Here is a 19,294-nt window from a genome sequence, read left to right as displayed (position 1 = left end):
ATACATATCTCACTCACATGACACTTCTTGTACATTTTAGTAGCTTCAAGAATTTACTGCTGCCATGTTAACTCAGGACAGGCAAGGTAGTCCTAAATACCAGGGTTGTCTGTGAACTCAACATCTAGTATTGGTCTACAGCACTATCCTTTGAGACTGGTCACTTCAGTTTCAGAGCCTCAACCCATGCCGGTAATGAGGTTTACAACTGTCAACAGTCAAACATAAACTAACGATAGTCATCCTGTCTCTGCAGAGAGACTGCATTGGAAGGGAACTGTTATTTTGATCCGAAAATGTTTAGTTTGTTCTTGCATATATGGTATTACCAAATTTGTGTTGTTGCAGTACTACCTGAACTTCCAGGCATAAAACAGACTTGTGCCAGTTATACTGGGCCACTTGACGTCATTTCCATGGACTTTTGTGTTATTTCAGTGTAGCATAAATAATTAATTTAATAAATAATTTTCACGCAGTGAGTTTAGAACCTCAGTAAAATTTGACAGGCAAATGTGAAATCATCTCTGCTCTGCACACATAACTTAAAAAGTTAAATTTTCTGACCACTAGTTAACTAATGACTTCACATTTAGCAACTTATGAGTGGTTCCACAATGCACAATCCCATAGGCCGCCATGTTAAAGGAGTTCTCAGCAGTCTACGTATGTTGATCAAATTGTTGCCATTCGATAAATAAGCAACAGACAATTAAACAGAAGTTTTGTAATTGTGGGAAGATGATTCTTCACAAATGCCAAAAATTTGACACGGATCTTACGATAATTAAATTCATGAAAATTATTTATGCCACCCTAAATTAACATGTAAGTCTATGGAAATAACATCGAGTGGCCCAATATAACTGGCACGAGTCTGTATGATGATCAAATAGCATCAAAAAGAAAATATCCTTGTACAATGACATTAATGTTCTCTCATCATGCCACAAGTACATTATTTCAGTTTCGTCATTAATCATAACCGTAATTAATCATTGAAACTATATTTGTTTATGCAAAATGGTTTTGTCACTCACAAAGAAGGAAGTAAACGACAAGAATGTAAGTCATTTTGACTTCGATGTAAATTTGATTGTACCTCATTATATGAGAAATGTAATAATCAGACAGGGCAACGCTATGAACATCGCTTTCCTTCAAAACCTAATGGGGGCCATCATTTCCGAATCAAGTTAATCAATTATCGCACTGAATGCATCTACAAAGACAATCACATTTAATGAGTTCCTTTATCTAAAGACAAGCTGCCACTGGGTAAAATGCAATCAGCTAGACTCATTATTTAAGACAATGCCAATGCTTCATTTCGACACTTGATGATCAGGAATGACGTTCATTATCGCATTCAACTAGAGCAGTCCATTAAAAACAAAGGGGAGCCTGTGTCACTTCAGAAAAAAACAAACTTTATACTAAATATACCGTGCATCACACATAAGTGTAATATTTCAATATTCAGGGTGCAGTTTTCTAAAATATCTGCTCCTAGTCCAGCAAAATGAAGCAATATCACTCATCCGTACTGATCCTTTACTGTGTTACAATGATCTAGCAGAAAGACATCTGTGATTAATTTCAGTCACATGCATGTTGTCAGACAATGTTCTGAGAGGTTATCACTCAACTAATGATAATGGCCTAATTGGTACTTAATTCCCAGAATGCATATGACTGTGACTGTTGGATGGCTGTGATTGAGACATGTGATTTAATGTGATTAGTTTATTACGACTATTCCAATAGCAAGGACAATTTAATCATAAAAACAAAGAAAATGAGAGTACATAGAAAAGAAATCACTTCTTCATTGCTTCATTAAATTATCCTCGAATCTGACCCATTTTCTCTTTTGACGCATTCCGCTTTCATGTTTCCTCTCAAAATAATGATTACTGAAGCAAAACCATATCCAATGTTTAATTACATTTTGCAAAAATAAAATTATAAAAAGCAATTTAAAAAAAAACAAACTGGAATTGTTTTAGCATTTATAAAGTTTTTAAACACATACTGCCAATTTGAAGATAATTATCTATTGCTTGAATGTGAAGAGTGAAATGTCAACATCTAATTCAAATATTTCTCAAAGCTGTGTTGAATTCAGTCGCATGTGTGAAAATGTGTAACATTATTTAACTACTCCCAGGGCGGTGTGTCAGAGCAAACAGTGATACAACATTGTTGTAGAAAGACCCAGTCCAACTTACAGGGAAACAAATTAATATGTCACGATTAAATATATACAGCCGAAATTGAGTGCTGCTTGTCGTCAATCTTGAAAATTCCAAGAAACTGTGGGATAGGAATACCCAAACAACTGTTTGATTTTCTAGTTAGTAAAATCTCTTTGTCTGAGTGGATGGATTCCTGAGATGGTCAGGTAAAGAGCACCTGCTGGAATGACGGCAGTCTGACCTGTTCTCGTACATAATCTGTCGCAAATTCCCCTAATGACTATTTGTTCATCTTGCCTTTTGACTTGGAAAACATTTTACGAGTTTATCAAAAAATGCTACGAAAAAGACGAGACCCTAAAATTACGCCAAGAAATTTGACTTCAAAAGGCGGTTTGTTTTTGCCAAGATTGTAAGGTCTGTTTCAGCAAAGCAGAATGTGGAGTCTAAATCCATAAGTAAACATCTAACAGCACAAATATCTCCTGAATCTACTACCTATCAAACACACAATTCAGTTGGAAATGGGTGGTGAGGCTGTCTGAATCACAGCATCTCATACCGAGTTGCCTCCCTTTGCCAGACAAGGGTCTGCTGTATGCTCATCCTGGGCATATGCAAGGTCTGTCAGTTTAACCCGTTCAGTCTCACTGACCTAGGATGCCTTCGACCCGTGTCACAGTCAAGTTTTGGTTTTTAGTTGCTTTCAGTCACTAATGAGTCAAATCAAAATGATCCACCAGAAATAGTTATCATAACCGGAACCCATGTTGAGAATCAAACCTGAACCATGACAAGCAAGCTTTAACTACTAAGCCACCAGTGATCCATCAATGTATGAAATATTCAGGCTAGTTTCAAAACATTAGCTTCAACACTGTAACTGGTCTATCCTACAACAACTGAACCAAATACATGTATACCTAATATAGCTGGGCAAGATAAAGATGAGATAAAATAAGATAAGCAAGTCTAGAATAAATGGCACGTCTAGATTACTGTAGTTTCAATCTCTGAAAGTGAAGAAAATCTGTGAGATTCTACCTATTATACTTTTAAAGATAATTTAAGAACTATTTATTTCTGCAAAATATGCTCAGCTGAGGACCTAGGTGAGCCTTTCCTTTAACCACCCTTCACTCCAAGGTGACATGTTGGGATATAAAGCCATATAACACCCAGCACACCCACTGATACATCTCTCATTATCATCCACCCCTGTAAACTAGATTGGACATGACAGAGTAGGCTTGCTAAAGAATATATGCAGTTATAAACCATCATGGGCATCCAGTATCTTTCTAGCCAAATATGGTGTACTGGAAACCATCCCTCCCAAATCTTCACATGTAGGATAAAAGCTTGAATATATCTTGGTTGCCACAATCATGCAGTTATCACAGCTTATATTAATGGCCAGGGAATTAAAACCACATATCTTCCCAGATAGAATGTGATAATAACTGGGCATATTATCAGCAGCTTACACACATACATATTTGTGTGAGCTATCTCCAGGCCTGGTCGGGGAGACAAGTTCAAAGAAATTGATTATAAATCAACATCGTTAAACATTCAACTGAGTTATGCCAGTGCCTACATGACAGATCGCACAGTCGACTTTCTAATCTATGTTTACAGTTTACGATAAAATATTCCACACTGGGAATAGCTTGGATTCCAGCAACACATACATGTTTATTGAAATATTTATGTTGTGTTATGCTTACTCTAAATACCCATAAACACTGTCACACTAGCATGGCGGCCATCATCGTCCTTAACACAGTTGATCGTACACATACTATGTACTGCCAATGAAAATAGTCTTGAAGTTCAAAAACTTTACTTGTACTATAATTTACAAAATATTATAACAGATTCGAATTCTCAAAGTGTATGTTAAAACTATAGTACTGTCTAATCAAGTTTGATCTCATCAACATATTTAAATTAAAACCAATCTGTGCCTGAGCATAACACTTCTGTAGCTTACACATTTCACGTACAAGGAAGTAATGAAGAAACAAGCAGCTAGGAATTCTTTAGGCATTTATGCTAGATTCTAAAGTGCCCCTGGCAGATGACTAGACTAGTTTTGTTATATTTTCTGAAAAACAAGGATATTTTTTAACTGGTGATGATCAGCACTGGTTGCTTGGGGACCTGAATGTCAATATGGGTGTCAAAGACACTACTTTCACTTTCTAGGCCCTTGGCCAACTACCTTAGTCAATCCATTCTTAATTATTGGACAAAACTAGTGAACAGAAGCTACACTGTAGTGTGTCCACATATATAATGTTGTGTAATAGATATGCCTGATTAGCTTTCCGGAGACATTTCACTGTAATATCATCAGCCCAATACAAACAAAAAAGGTCAAAGTCTGTGCAAAGTGTTCAAGGGTTGGTGCTTAATCCTGCATCTAACTAGATGCATACTTTTACATCCCTAGGTTGTACAACAGGGTGTTCATTAAACAAAGCATTAGAAAGGATTTCATATTGTAGTACAAAGCTTTAACTGTCACTGTAAATATGAGGTGTGAAAACTCCTAGTAAAAACATGGACTACTTCTCCGTTAAACTGCTGTAATGCTATGTCATGGTAGTGGTGTGGCGTCATACTGTGATTCCGTTGTATAGTATACATGTTTCACGCGGGTTCAGTGCCACTTTGAAATGTATTTCGGTTAGCACACCTTTGGAACTCCTGGTTAGATTTACCTTCAACAATCCATGCTTTTCATAAGAGGTGAATAACAGAAATGGGTAGTGAGACATACTGACTTGATTGAAACACTGTGGCTAAAGATGTTCATCCCAGGATTGCCTGGTCCAGACTAGATTATCTATCCTATTGTATCTCTGGAATATTGTTTAGAGCGGCGCAAGACTATACATACTCCAGTTTAGACCAGGAGCCTAGCTGGATTGGGTGGTCAGGTACAACGTGAATGCCCCCTCCCTCTCCCTTACCCAAAATTAATGTACAAAGTAAATGACACCCCCCACCCCCCCCCTCACTCATTATGTAGTAAATCAATGACCACCTTCCAGAATGTGTACAAAATTGATGAACACAGAACAAAATGGGTGAAGCACTTAAAATCATCTCTTCTTCAAGAAGAAGCACTTAAAATCATCTCTTCTTCTTGAGACATTGTATCTGTGTCGGGAATCAAACCCAGGTCTATGGCGTGATTCACTCACTCAGTAAATGTCACTTAAAACTGTACACTGGTAAGAAGACCTGAAACTGCCTGGGACATTATTACATGAGCCACACCTGCGACCAAATTACTGTCCGAATGAAATTTGGGGGTAACAAGTCTCACAGGGGCTGCACCTTAATTACTGTAATGTCAAGGTGTGCCACATGTGAAATGATGCTCTTTATCTGCATGTTTCACTCATTCACACCTGTACGTAAGCATTTCACACCCACACGTGTCAAACATTGCGCAAATACCTCGCCAAACTATCGCATGTTTCATGGATATATTCATCATAATCAGTCTGCAGTGGTTAAATCACCTGTAAATATAATTCACACTCACTCCAGAAGTTTCTCCACCAGGGTCTGTTCCAGTCACAACAAACACCCAGCTTAAAGTGTTACCTATATAGGTGGACTCAAAACCTTGATGTGGAATTGCTTTTGCACTGATCTTTTAAGAGTCACTGAAAGATTTTAAAATAGGACAGATACTATTCCCGTCACCAGAGTTCATGTGTCTGACAATTACTGTTAGCAACTATCTCCTCAGCTTTTTCATTACTACTATATAGTAATGATTTATAAAGAACCCTGTCTCACCCTGTCTGAACATGTAATATGTGCATCTGTATGCAAATTATTATACTAATTTTAACAAAACACCCATGTCACAACTAGATTCATCATGGGTAGTTGGTATTTTATACTTTCATGTGAAGTTAATGTACAAACAAGTGGTATTAAAACCTAATTACTCAGTCTGGAAAGAAATACAGTAAGAACGAATGAAAGGAATAAAATAAAAATAAAATTTAATCTCTTAAGGTTCAAAATAATTTCAAATTTCTCGCATGTATTCATGACATTATTAAGTTTAGGCAGGAGCAGTCAGCTTTATTTGCTTTTCTACCAACCATGTGATGATCATCTGTAAATAACCAAGACTAGGTCAGACAATCCAGTGATGAGCATCCTGTTGTCAGGTTGTCACAGACCAACTCAAGCACAAATGTTCACAAAATAGCAACATGTAGATGATGAGTCAAGCTGAGATTTTAGAAAAAACTGAATTGTGAGTTAACTGAGGAAGTCAGAGGACCTACCTTTGCCATTTGTGCCTGGATGCCCTGACTCTGGAGCGTCTGGACCGCAGCCTCAGCCGCTTGTGGAGACTCAAAGTCTACGAACCCATACCCTGAAAGTGACAAAAGGGTGAGTGAGTGACTGACTGGCTGAATGAGTGAGTTGAGCTTAATTCTGCTTGGACTGACTGAGAGATTTGGGTTAAATGTTACATGGTTGAGTGGAGGGTGAGTGAGTGAGTGGGGTTTGACTTATTGCTAAGAGAGTAAGTGAGTGAGAAGGTGTGTGGGTGAGTGAGTGAGTGAGGTTTGATTTATTTATGGGTGAGTGAGTGAGTAAGCAAGCAAGAAAGTGAGTGTGGAGGGAGGGAGTGAGTGGGGTTTGATTTATTTATGGGTGGGTGAGTGAGTGAGTGAGTGAGTGAGTGAGTGGGAGGTGAGTGTATGAGTGAGTGACTGAATGACTGAGTAAGAAAGTGAGCAGGTGTGTCGGTAGTTCATATATTTTCCAATGTGTCAGATAAACATGGGTGGAAAGTTAGAAGCGATGCAGATCTGAAATGTTATAAAACAACACATTTATTTTATGACCAGCCAAGATCAATAATCAAAATATACACAACCTGAACCATGCCTTACGCAGAATCAGCACAAAGGTAAAGAATCCTGCCACATTAGGGCAGCAAAGTTTTCAGTTACTGTTTTTAACATAGCTAACATACAACTGGTCAACTGCAGAGTAAGCCCTGATCTGAGCAAGTCTGTGTTGTAAGCAAATATGGCGGATATGAAACTGATAGTATGAAGACTACCTTGTGCTTGACATCCCTGATCAATACAGACAAGTTGTATCTGTTTTCAGCTAACCTAAATATCATAGGCACTATTGTTTCAAGTGAATTCATGCACCATAAGTAATGTCTATGAATCAGAGCTAGTAATGTCATCATGGCAAAATTGTTTTCGGTTCTGGGAAGAAAAATGTCAGTTCAAATAAGGAATTGACACAAAGCACATCAACAAATTGAAAACGTTTCTAAATTTATTATAGAAAACCAAAATTCAGCTTAACAACATTTATCTTTCTTAAAACTTAAATTTCCCGTTTTACAAATGATGCCAGATTCAAGGGAGGCCACAAATCAGTCTAATTTCATGCATGTACAAAATGGAGGATGCCAAAACAAAGATTTGTCTCGTGAAGGATTATTCACATATGTGTTTTTTAACATTCGTCTAATGAATATAAAGAAACAAATTGGTGGTGAGTCAATTAGATCAACTATCCTTTTTTGCACTTTCTATGCATGTACTTTTAATGAACTATTTGAATTCAAAATGCAAATTTTGTTCTGGAATCCCATACAAAACTTTAACAGCCTTCTTAATGAGACAACTCTGAACGAAAAGTAACGCTCTAACTGTTCAATCAGCTAATTTGCCAACTTAATTTCACATCATTCTTTCCGTAAGAAGTTGGAATCTCCTAAACTACACCTAATCTCGGATATGGAAATGTGCCTTTTCACATGACCTTGACACTGCCTCATGCAAGACGTCGCAGTTTTCTAATCCCCAATGGTTTAGACAATTAGAAACTTTCCACAAGATACGGAAACTCCACACTACTCAAGATTTATTTGCAACTTGTGAATAACTGACTGGAAAAATGTCTTCTGGTCTGAATCATTAGCATTTTGATGAGTTTCAATGAGACACATGAATTCTGCAATCAGGGTGGAATATGCAAGATGGCCATTGCAGCTGCAAGCCCGGGACGAATAAGATAAGGTTGGTGTGTCTGCATCGAGCACATGTAGAACAGTTTACGTTGATAATCCCCAGATAGAAATTATTATCTTTATGAGTCTTCAGCTCTACCATTGATGTAATCACCCTGATTTACTGGTGCACAAATTTAGCTCCAAAGCTTGATGGTAAACCATCAAGCATGTCAATCGATTCAAGACGACGCTTTTTGTAATCATCTCCTTAAACTAAACTCTGTTTTTCTTAATCACTGTATTGCCGTGACTACAAAGAGTGTTACAATCTACTCCAATTTTGTCTGGTAAGAAAATCAATGCCATTCCCTCAATATTAACATCCCAGATGAAAAAAACACCAGAAACTTTTGAATATTGACTGTATTTCCTTTCAACCATTTAACATGTCAAAACAGAATAGTTAATTCTTTGATGGCCTATTCATAAAGTGAGGAATCGCTTTCAATCAATGTGATGTCTCAGTGAAGATTGGTGTCAAATTAACGAGGCCGCAATTATGTTATCACACAAATATTTCATGATACTATCCTGAGTTTATTCAGCAATGTCCTTGAATGCAGTAGACAAATCCATAAATGTCTTAAAGCCTGCATGCATCATCTGCCTCTAACATGGCGGGAATGAAATTATCTGTGTCCATTCTCCACACAAGGGAGAAACATATCAAGCCATGCTGAAAGTTTACAGTGTAAATCTGTACCACTGATACCATGTATTACAAGTTCTGATCACCCATGAACATGACTTGGAATATGCTGAGGATAAAGAAACTATTTTCTTTTTTTAAGGGTAATTTTGACAGCATGATCCCCCCGAAAATGAATACCAAAACTGCATTAGAATTGAAACAAAGATGTTCATCAGTTAAAAACACTAATGCCGAAATAACAGGATTTGGAAGGTATTCTTTCAGCTATAAAAATAGACAATTAACTGACATGTTTATCCACAGTTGTGGAAGCCAGGCTATCAGGGGAGGTGTGGCGAGTTCACATGGGTCTGTTAACAGTAGTTGGCGGAAGATGTCAACGCTACAGCGTCAGGTATTATCGAGGCCTCGACAGAAGCTGACACGCTCTTACAGGAACAAATCTTTTGTGCTCAGTCAGGGAAGCAGTTCTTGGAGTTTGTATAGCACCCAAGGTGTGAAGGGTCCTTGAAGTCCACAGGAGAACCTGATCGGAATATAAGTAGCTGATTCATCATGCTATGTACCGCAGACAGGCGAGATGGGGTTGCTGATGTGGTTGCCATGGTTACAATATAAACTCCATCTTCATGTTCGAAGATTGGTGGAAGCACCTCATAGATCCCCTACATGTTCAGTGCCCTCATGCTAATATGTCTTCAGTCGTGTTAAGTCTCACATCGGTGTAATCTGGCTGTTTGTCCATATGTTGCCTTAGCAACTCATTCTTGTATTTTCTTTCTGTTTGTTCACATCAATATTTCATTATCTCTAACATTTTTTGGGAGGTGGGGTAGTGGTTTGCATATCACACTGAAGACCCGGGTTCGATTCCCACAGGGGTACAATGTGTGAAGCCCATTTCTGCTATTCCCCACAGTGATATTGCTGGAATATTGCTAAGTAGCATAAAATCATACTCATTCACTCACTCACTCTAACATATTCCTTGGTCTGATGGCACCATGCAAGTGTTCACTGGTTCCACCAAAATGGCGAACATCATCTGCATCACTGCTTGCTTCCTTACCCAAAGTTTGGCTACCATGTATCTGGAATACAGTGGCACTGGGGCCATGTGTCTCACATACTCAGTTCTCCTTTTCTGTTAATTATCACTGCCATTTGTCTTTCAGTGTAAGCCTTTCCCACAGTATATTGTCTAGTCAGGCTATCAATGTCGTATCATCCACTTATCGCTCCCTCCTCCATCTTGGCTTTGGAAACATTTTCTTAATTAAGGGTTTCCGTGCGTGTGTAACTATTTACATGTGTTGAAAACATAGGGTTAAAACTGTAATGATATCAAAAGGGAGAGACTGAACGTTGCTTTTCCAAAATCATTTTGCATCTATTCGTAAACAATCATATCAAGATTTCAACAAAATTAATAGGAAAGAGGAAAATTTAAGCATTAAGTTTTATGCGGGTTCAAATTAACTGCTAATACTAACACTGAACAAACCAGAGTGTTCTTAGGCTCTCAGTGCACCCTGCAATGTCCCAGATTTCAGGTGGTCAATGCCCTTTGACATTAATCTCGTTAATGCTCCACACCTTGGCCAGGTGTACTTATGTCCACCTGGATTCTGAAACTACTTGATCACAGGCACTCTTCATGACCCTCAACACCAACTCTTTATTTCTCTCCCTCCTGTAAATTAAGCTACACCTTTCTTACCTCATGTAGCGACAACCGACCAGTTTATTAGAGGCCGAGTTCCAAGCCACTACCTGCCTACTAAGAGACTTGATCGTCCAGGTAGATCGTTTATACAGGTGTGTCCAGGTAACTAAACACACTCAGGTAAGGCAAACACAGCGACACTATTGTTCACATGGACAAATGAATGCTACGAAATTCAATTATTTTTTCAAGCCTTTGCTCAAATTAGATTTTCTACCTTTCACAACACATTATCATTTAGTTAATTCCAGCAATGTAGAAATGGAATGACACAAATTATTTTCTTACATACAGACAAGTGTGTTACTCTAGAAGAACTACAATCCTCATTCAAGGATTATTTATTAATTTGCTTTTGAGTTGTTGCACTTGAAAGCAAGTCCAACAAGGGCATGGGTATGAAAGCACTGTAGGCTATGCACGTATGGCCAACTGTTCAAATGGAAGAATGCTAACACAGGTTTACTCATTGAGGAAACAGTGGTTTAAGCTCTGGAGGTCTCAGGTAGATAAAGAAAAAAATTACAACACCAAAATGCAGCTTTGAACATTACTACATTTCTGAATCGGAATTATTAGAATAATTATCAGAACTTTTTATTTATCTGCTTTTGCTGCTAATCTGTTTTCACTGTTTAAAGAAACAACAACCTCTACTGATACTTATTATGAGTATTTCTTATGTTTTTTCCTTGAAACTGGCTCCAATGATTATTGGATGTTAATGTTTTTCAGTATTCCCTGACTATTTCTGTGTCTACAACAACTTCCACAGACGTCTCTGGTTTTCCAGTGCCACCAAGAACCATGAGGAACGTGTTTGGATTTCATTTTTTCCTTTACCTTGTCTAAAACTTTCCACCTGTTTTGACATCACTGACTTTGCACAAACCTCAGTTGTTGATATGTCCATCGCGAAAAGATAAACAACATTTTACGCCTTTCATGTTTTCAATTGTGGAATGTTGATGAATTTCAGAGATGTAAACTTTGCAAGAAAACAAGAGACAAGACTTGTCATGCTCAACTTCTAAAACAGAATTCATCTCTTGCAACCCCAGTCAGCATTTCCACATTAAGACTGTGGGCTAAATCAATGTCACAGAAGCATTATGGGTAATCAGATCACCTGCCACAGAACTGCAACACAATTTGGATGGCAGCCATGCTGATGATCATCCTCTAAGACCTAATGCTGTACCAAGAACATACTTGGTCTATTATAGACAAGACTTGCACAAGCCTCTAAGGCAATAAATAATAAATTAAATGATAATTTATTGATTAATTCAATAATAATACATTGTAGTCACTATGAAAAACTGAGACTTGTAATACAGAAGAAATTACATCCATTGTGAGTCAGACTACAATTCAAGTCAGGCATGTCTTCAAGACTTACAGTCTAGCATAAGAAATAATTCATAGGAAGTCATTTTACCAACTTTAATGTCTTTTCATGAATTCTTATTGCTATTGGACAAATGTAACATGAGACAGGTATTACAGATTGATTTATGATCAAATGTAATGGAACATGGATCTTACCTTTGCATTTATTTGTGTTCTGATCTATTATTGCTTTTGTTGAAGTAATTTTTCCAAACCTGCAAGAAAGAAAACATAGGAATTGAGAAATACACAACAATGAAAATGTGGACACGAATATGTATTCGATGTAAACAAGATAATGAAAGTTAAAAAATGGCTACAAGTGACACAGTAAATAGTATCTGAAACCTCTGTGTTTATGCTATGACATGACATGGCATTCACTACTGTCACAGACATATTTTATTCTTAGACTGTAAGGGCATCAAATCCAACTCACTCACTCACTCACTCTATTGCTCTTTCCCTCACTAACTCACTCTCTCAGAATGTTTTAGCCTAGAGTAGATTACAGGGTGCTCATATCTTTACTTTCAAATATGTCTTTCTAATAGTTTTTAATCATTTAAGAAATATATTTTTGACTGCATAAAAGGTCCTATCAACATGTGGTCTAACCAAAAGTCAAACAAGTCACATGATACATGACTTGCCATGCATGACTTTATTTCCAATCAGAAGTCACTAAGCATGGACAATAGCACTTCATCTCCTCTAGGAAAACCACCCCATCCTGAGCTCGCTTTGAAAGCACAAACGCCTTATTATAAGCCAACAAACACAATTTCATGCAGTCCATCGAAAGAATGAATCTTGAATTAATTCAGTCGCAGGGAACATTAATCAATGCTGCCTAAATTTACACATGAGCGATACCATATTTAATTAATGCCATCAGATACAGTACAGCTTGATCAAATCTCAAAGCTTCTTAAAAATATTTACAACAAGAACATCCTCATATTTCATTCAGATATGATATCTCTAATGACTGACAAGTTTTGAGCTCAACAGTCCATGGCAACTAGAGCACATCAGGGTTCCAGAGATTGAGACCGAGATGTTTCTTTAACAATATTTTATTGCCAAAGCTGACCCATAACTAAACCAGTCTTTCAACACTCAGCACTGTTCTTTTCCATCCAGGTGTTGAGACATGATGTGCCCCAGTGTTCTATTTTATGTGACACTGACATGATGTCCTCTGCCAACATTTTATGAAATTCCACTTAAAACTGTATCCACGCCCTTAATTCTTTTTTGTTTATGTCTTTTGTTTAAGATGTAGTTCAAGTTTAGCCAACCAGAGAGGCTTAATGTTTCAAGACTAAGACCACAACTTATGTCTCTGCCTATCAGTATGACTATTAAACATTAATGCACTATCTCTCTGATGTGAAAGGGAGGCAATAAAAAGAAGCACATCTGCAGCTAGCCAGTTGTGTTTCTTGGAATGTTTTGAATGCCATTAAAATAAAACACTTCATATAAGCTTCCAAATAACTTGGCAAAGAAAAAATCTTGAGCTAAAAATGACAAGAAAAGTTGCCAAAAAATCCTACATCTACTCCTGTCAAAGCAAGGAGTGTTTTCTTTACCCAGTCCAAAACAGTGTATTAACAATGTTTTTTTAAGACCCACACAGTGGCTTCAAGAGTTTTGCATTGCTTCTATCCTTATCTAAAGAAACGGCAGAATAAAGAGAATTTTAATTGAATTGCAAAACCAATTCATCCTAGGCATTTTAGAAGTTCTTGTCAACATGAATTTTAAACACATTGAAAGAGAAAGGAGGTGTCAAATATAAACAATTGCCTTAATATGTAAATTGAACAAGGTAGTGGAAACAAAATGTCGATGACCAAAAGTGGTATGCAACATCAACATTATTCATACCATGAGAGATATTGCTTTTTATTTCTGGATTAGTATATGTTATAAAGCTGAAGGGAGAGCAATGCTGTTGATGTTATGTTTGGTTATGATCATGTTTATGTTGTTATTCATTTGTATTTTTCCCCAAGCTCTGTCATGCAAAACAAATTCCTTTCAAGGCACTAATATATTGTCTGTGTTGTCTGTCTGTTTGAGCAAGAATAAATCTGTGCTTAAGCTTTCATACCCATCAATGACTGGTCAAGGGTGTTAGTATGACCACATGCAAATACATTACCCTGCACTAACGAGGATGGGTCAAACCCAGAGTATTTAAACGTTCGTGATGTAACAACAGTGTTTGATGACACAGTTTAAGTTCCATCAAGAAACTGAACACACTCTACAGATGTAGCACATCAAGACTCGACATCCCATGAAGGTGTTATGTTTTCATTATACAACAATTCTGAGCAGGACAGGGCATTAACTACTCCATACTTCAAATAAAAACATCCCTGAAACTAAGAGTATAATTCTAGTACAAAGTATCTCAGAATAGAATGCTTCGTCAATAGAAAATTTCAAACTGCACCTTTAAATGCAGTTTGATTGCTTTAGTTGTACGCAACATGCACTGTGTGACTCGGTTTTGACAATGTGTGACATTGTGTGACCAACAACCACCCTCTTGTTTGAACACTATGTTCACAGAGCAACAATCCAGAAAATTGTACTAAAATTACATCTCGAACAATTTAACTGATTTAACCATAGCCGATTGTCTGCCGGCTTCAAGACACACTCATATCTGTTGCACCTCAGTGAACAATTATTCAGCCTTTGTAGTGACAAGATAGAACGAAGAATTGTGCATCCAATACTACTTTGAGTTAGCATGTTCAACCATCTGTATATGACTTTCTAGCTTTTGACATCAGAACAGATAATACACACTGACATGGTGAACATAATATCCAACTTGCATTTGTTTATACGATTTCATTATCATCGGAAAACTTTTCATGTCCTTGAAAGTTCGCTTAATGTTGAATCATTTTGAGAAATTGAGCTCTGAGAGAGCAATCAGTTAAATATAAACTACCTGAGTTTGTGGTAGACAGACTTAATAGCACATGCTTAACAAAGTCACTATGTCTAACTTGCAGATGTCAGCACAATACACTTATCATACGGTCATGTCAACAACATTTGTAACCAGATGCCAAAATAAGGAGCAATTTATTCACCAAAATATTTATGCATTCATTATGACTTACTTCAACCGTACCATGTCCTCATTGGCTATCTAAGGCACTCATAGACTGAGCTCATCAATGTTAGTTAATGAACCCCTCTTGCTCCATATAAAGACCAAACACTTTTCTATTCATGATTTTGCCCATTCAAACTTCCAGGTTCTTTGGATGACCCGACAAGCACTAGCTCCGCTCCACTCCGCTTCACTGTCAAGGGTTGTGATTTTGTACAAGTATGAAAAAATCACAAATTCCTTGTAATCTTTCAACCAAAAGATATTTTGCTGCTCTTCCACATTCTCCAACTACATACATGGTGATTTTAGTGTGTTAAGGTTGCATACCAAGTGAACAATGCACCATAAGAATCACAGAATTCTTATTAACATTTCCGTAATTCAAATTTTATTGAGATAAGGTGAATAAGAAAATGTTGCAGTCTACTAAATATAGCAACAAAACACGACTTAACTAATCTCTTCTAAGTGCAGGTTCCATTGTACTATTCCTAATACAGCATATATGACTCTTCATTAAAAAATGAATTAATTCAAGCCCATAAGCAAAAACCTTACCTGAAAAAAATATGGGTCAGAAAATGTTCCAACAAATGACTTCAATTCATATATTTTTTAATCATGGTTTCATTGTGGGAATAAGATCAAAGTGGCTGACCACAAATCTTCCTCCTGACAATAGACAAGGGTTATGCTGTGTTCTTTACAGTCTGATGCTCTTCAAAATGACTATTGCAGCCTGCAAGGCACTAGAGGTTATGTCAGTGCTAACAGATTTAATGCCAGCTAAATGGCATAATAATAGGCAATCTGTGGCAAACAAGGACATTCAATAGCCGTACCTGTTTAAGTCCACAAATCACTGTATCACGGAGGCACTTGAATTGATGACCAGTCATCTTGTTGCATATGCTTAGGGAGCGTTATTGTATCATGTTCTGACTTGCTCAACCAATTTCAGTCAGGATATTTTATGTCAGTAGGACAAAAGTTCACATGCCCAATAAAGAATGATTGTAATTGCTCGCCGAAGTTATAAACCATCTTTCAATTTTCGTATTCTGACAAAATTGGACATGTCTTTTTTTCCTCGATAGGATTCAATTCCAAAATTAGAAATAAGTATTTGAAATAAAAGTTTGCAGAACATGAAACTGGGGATTAAGGTCGAACACATTTTTCAGATTGAAGTGGATTGTATTGATCAGGCTGTGAGTGAAATCTACATTTATGTGTTTCTTTCAAACCCCAGATCTGGGTATTCATATTAAAGCTGGCAAAATCTGAAATCTGATATATATGTATTCGCTGTATCTTAATTCAGTTTCAGTTATATCTACAATCAAAGCTCAAACTCCAATAAACATGTATCACAGTATTGAATGCTAATTGGCAAACTCAACGGCGGGTAAATGTTGTCCAGCAATGTAGCCTTTGTGATAAAGTTTACATTCACTTCATTAAGGATTTGCCAACTTGCTTCACACACGTTATGCAAGTCCACCATTGATTGTCAACACAGAGTCGTAAGTCAGAACCTTGACCAGTAATGGCCGTTTTACAGGTCATTGTTCCTTTGGATGGCATCACAACCTGAGGACATTGGTGCAAAGTGCTGTTATTTTGTTACATTTGTGTGGCATGGAGGTGGTAATTGCTACCCCAAGCTGAATTCATTGATAAACTGATTGGTGTTGTGTTGATGTAGTGCTATTGTCATTTCATCAAAACTTTTCTGGCTAGTCAGTCAATTTCATTCAAGTTTCAGTTTGTCTCCAGATTGTTCGTTAAGAAACAAATCTAAGTGGGTGAGATTTAACAGTTAATGTTTAGATGTGCTTTGGATGAATGAGTAGGTGAAAGAGCATGGAAAAGAAAGGAAGAAGAGAGTGAGTGAATTCCTCAAACACAACTCACTCTCTCAATCACTCAAAAACAATATTTAATTATGACATCGCCAGGGTTATGTCCAGAGGTACAAGTTCAAATATCAGTTTTAACAGAAAAGCCCTACTACAATTCAATCACTTGTCTGTGATGTATTAATGACATAATGTAAATACTTTCAGAAAAGAAAACATCATTTTTTCATTCTCATTGTGTTAAAAAAGTCCTGTCAAATCAAACAAGTGATGCTGCGGATGTTTTGGAGCATATTATAAGAAAAACTTATGTGATGAAACGATAATTAATCAAATATCTGTGACAAGCTGTCAGTCATTGAGCAACTTACTTCAAAAAGCCACAAACTATATCACGAAACTTTGTGCATGATGAGCATTTACAATCGTAAATCATAATCCTTTAAGCGGTCATAAAAATTCCTGATGATAAATTTCCCAGAGGGATGTAAGAACTGCACATCAGGTTCCTGTGCTGTAAACAACACATCTTATCATCATCTGTTGACAGAACCTTTATCATTTTGGGCATTTTACAAACAATGGAATCTGTTGTCAAATAATCAAGTATACTCTGGCCCTGATGTTTTGAATTTATTTAATCTATGGAATGCTAAAAGCAGCATAAAACCAAACTGACACACTCACCCACTCACTCACTCACTACTTGCAAACACAGACCCATAACCATAGGTTTCTAACATTACAAGCACCTGCTGCATGTATGCTGACCATTGGGTACTATGAGGGCATCACACCTGCTGCAAGAGTTATCTGCCTTGGGCACGCAAGTATCTTGTCACCAAGTGTTTGAAACCACTATTTGTTTCAGTTCTCTGTCCTGCTTCAGCACTCTACCCACACTAATTGGTATCACCACAATAATAAATGTGTTGACCTGCAAGATTTAGAGCTTCAGACCCACAATGTGCTGGCATACTACATAACAAATATGAAGTTAAAGATGTCAATAAACCTTGCATACTCTGACATGAGACAACAGTGTGCTACCAGCAACTTTTTGTTTATTTTCTGTTAAAACAGACATAAACTCTACAAGTCAGGACATCCATGCTATTAAACTCACACAAAGACAAGATGTGCGAGAAATTTTTGGCAGCACTTAGATTATAAACATAATCTGTCATAAGAAATCTGTCTTCATGTTCCAGGTGCTTCATGACATCAAGAACCTATTTCTAATAATACACTACTTGCCCTACTACTACTGACGACTACAAATATTCATGTACATACCTGACAGGACTTGTAGCGACTATCAAATAAAACTGTCTCCAAGACGTATGCTAGGTCAATGAGTAATAGTGTCATTCCAAGATGTCTCAGCTAAAGCAAATCTTAATGTTTCAGAATACAGATTCGACCAGCCAGAAATAATTACAAATCAAATGCAGATTATTTGCCTAATCTTCACTTGGTTAGAAATACAAAACAATTCAAGGTGATCATACTTCTATTTATTAAACAACCAATTACATTTGACCACTATCAACCAACTGAATAAAATGTCATGCCAGATGTATTCTATTTATTTGCCCTGTTTGACTATAGTTTTAAAAACCTACTAATAAACAAACTTTTACAGGCAACAAAACATACTTTTACCACCAAATACATTAACATGTAAATAATTACTTACATAACATCCTGCATTACAGACTCAGATCATACATTTTCCACCAATCACACCAAGATATATGTACCAAATGTTGAACTCTACACATACATCAATTCCAAGTTCATTGGTTAACAAGGAGTCCATAAGTTATGAAGTATGACATGGTTCCATTCCAAAGAGTTATCTTATAGCTATGGTGATCAACACTCCCATTCCTATAACAGAGGCTGACAACTGCACGGAAAAATTAGTTTGTAGAATGGACCTTGTACCATGAAATATATCTGTCTTCTGTACACCGGGCAATGAAATATATCTGTCTTCTGTACACCGGGCAATGAAATATATCTGTCTTCTGTACACCGGGCAATGAAATATATCTGTCTTCTGTACACCGGGCAATGAAATATATCTGTCTTCTGTACACCGGGCAATGAAATATATCTGTCTTCTGTACACCGGGCAATGAAATATATCTGTCTTCTGTACACCGGGCAATGAAATATATCTGTCTTCTGTACACCGGGCAATGAAATATATCTGTCTT

The 19,294-nt window shown here is 37.0% G+C and overlaps 1 protein-coding gene across 5 annotated transcripts in view; it reads right to left on the bottom strand.

Annotated features, from left to right (window-relative positions):
- LOC137255811 (RNA-binding motif, single-stranded-interacting protein 3-like) overlaps positions 1 to 19,294 on the bottom strand; it is a 324,056-nt gene that overhangs the window by 32,781 nt on the left and 271,981 nt on the right. For all 5 annotated transcript variants that reach the window (XM_067793352.1, XM_067793353.1, XM_067793355.1 and 2 more), the window contains 2 exons: positions 12,213 to 12,271; positions 6,524 to 6,615 (listed from right to left, as the gene is read on the bottom strand). In XM_067793352.1, coding sequence (XP_067649453.1) covers positions 6,524 to 6,615; positions 12,213 to 12,271 — 151 coding nt within the window. The remainder of the gene's footprint in view (positions 1 to 6,523; positions 6,616 to 12,212; positions 12,272 to 19,294) is intronic.

Source organism: Haliotis asinina, chromosome 11, assembly GCF_037392515.1.
Source record: "Haliotis asinina isolate JCU_RB_2024 chromosome 11, JCU_Hal_asi_v2, whole genome shotgun sequence".
NCBI classification, from domain to species: Eukaryota; Metazoa; Mollusca; class Gastropoda; order Lepetellida; family Haliotidae; genus Haliotis; species Haliotis asinina.
Note: the sequence above shows the minus strand (reverse complement) of the source record. Positions and strands in the feature narration are given on the sequence as shown.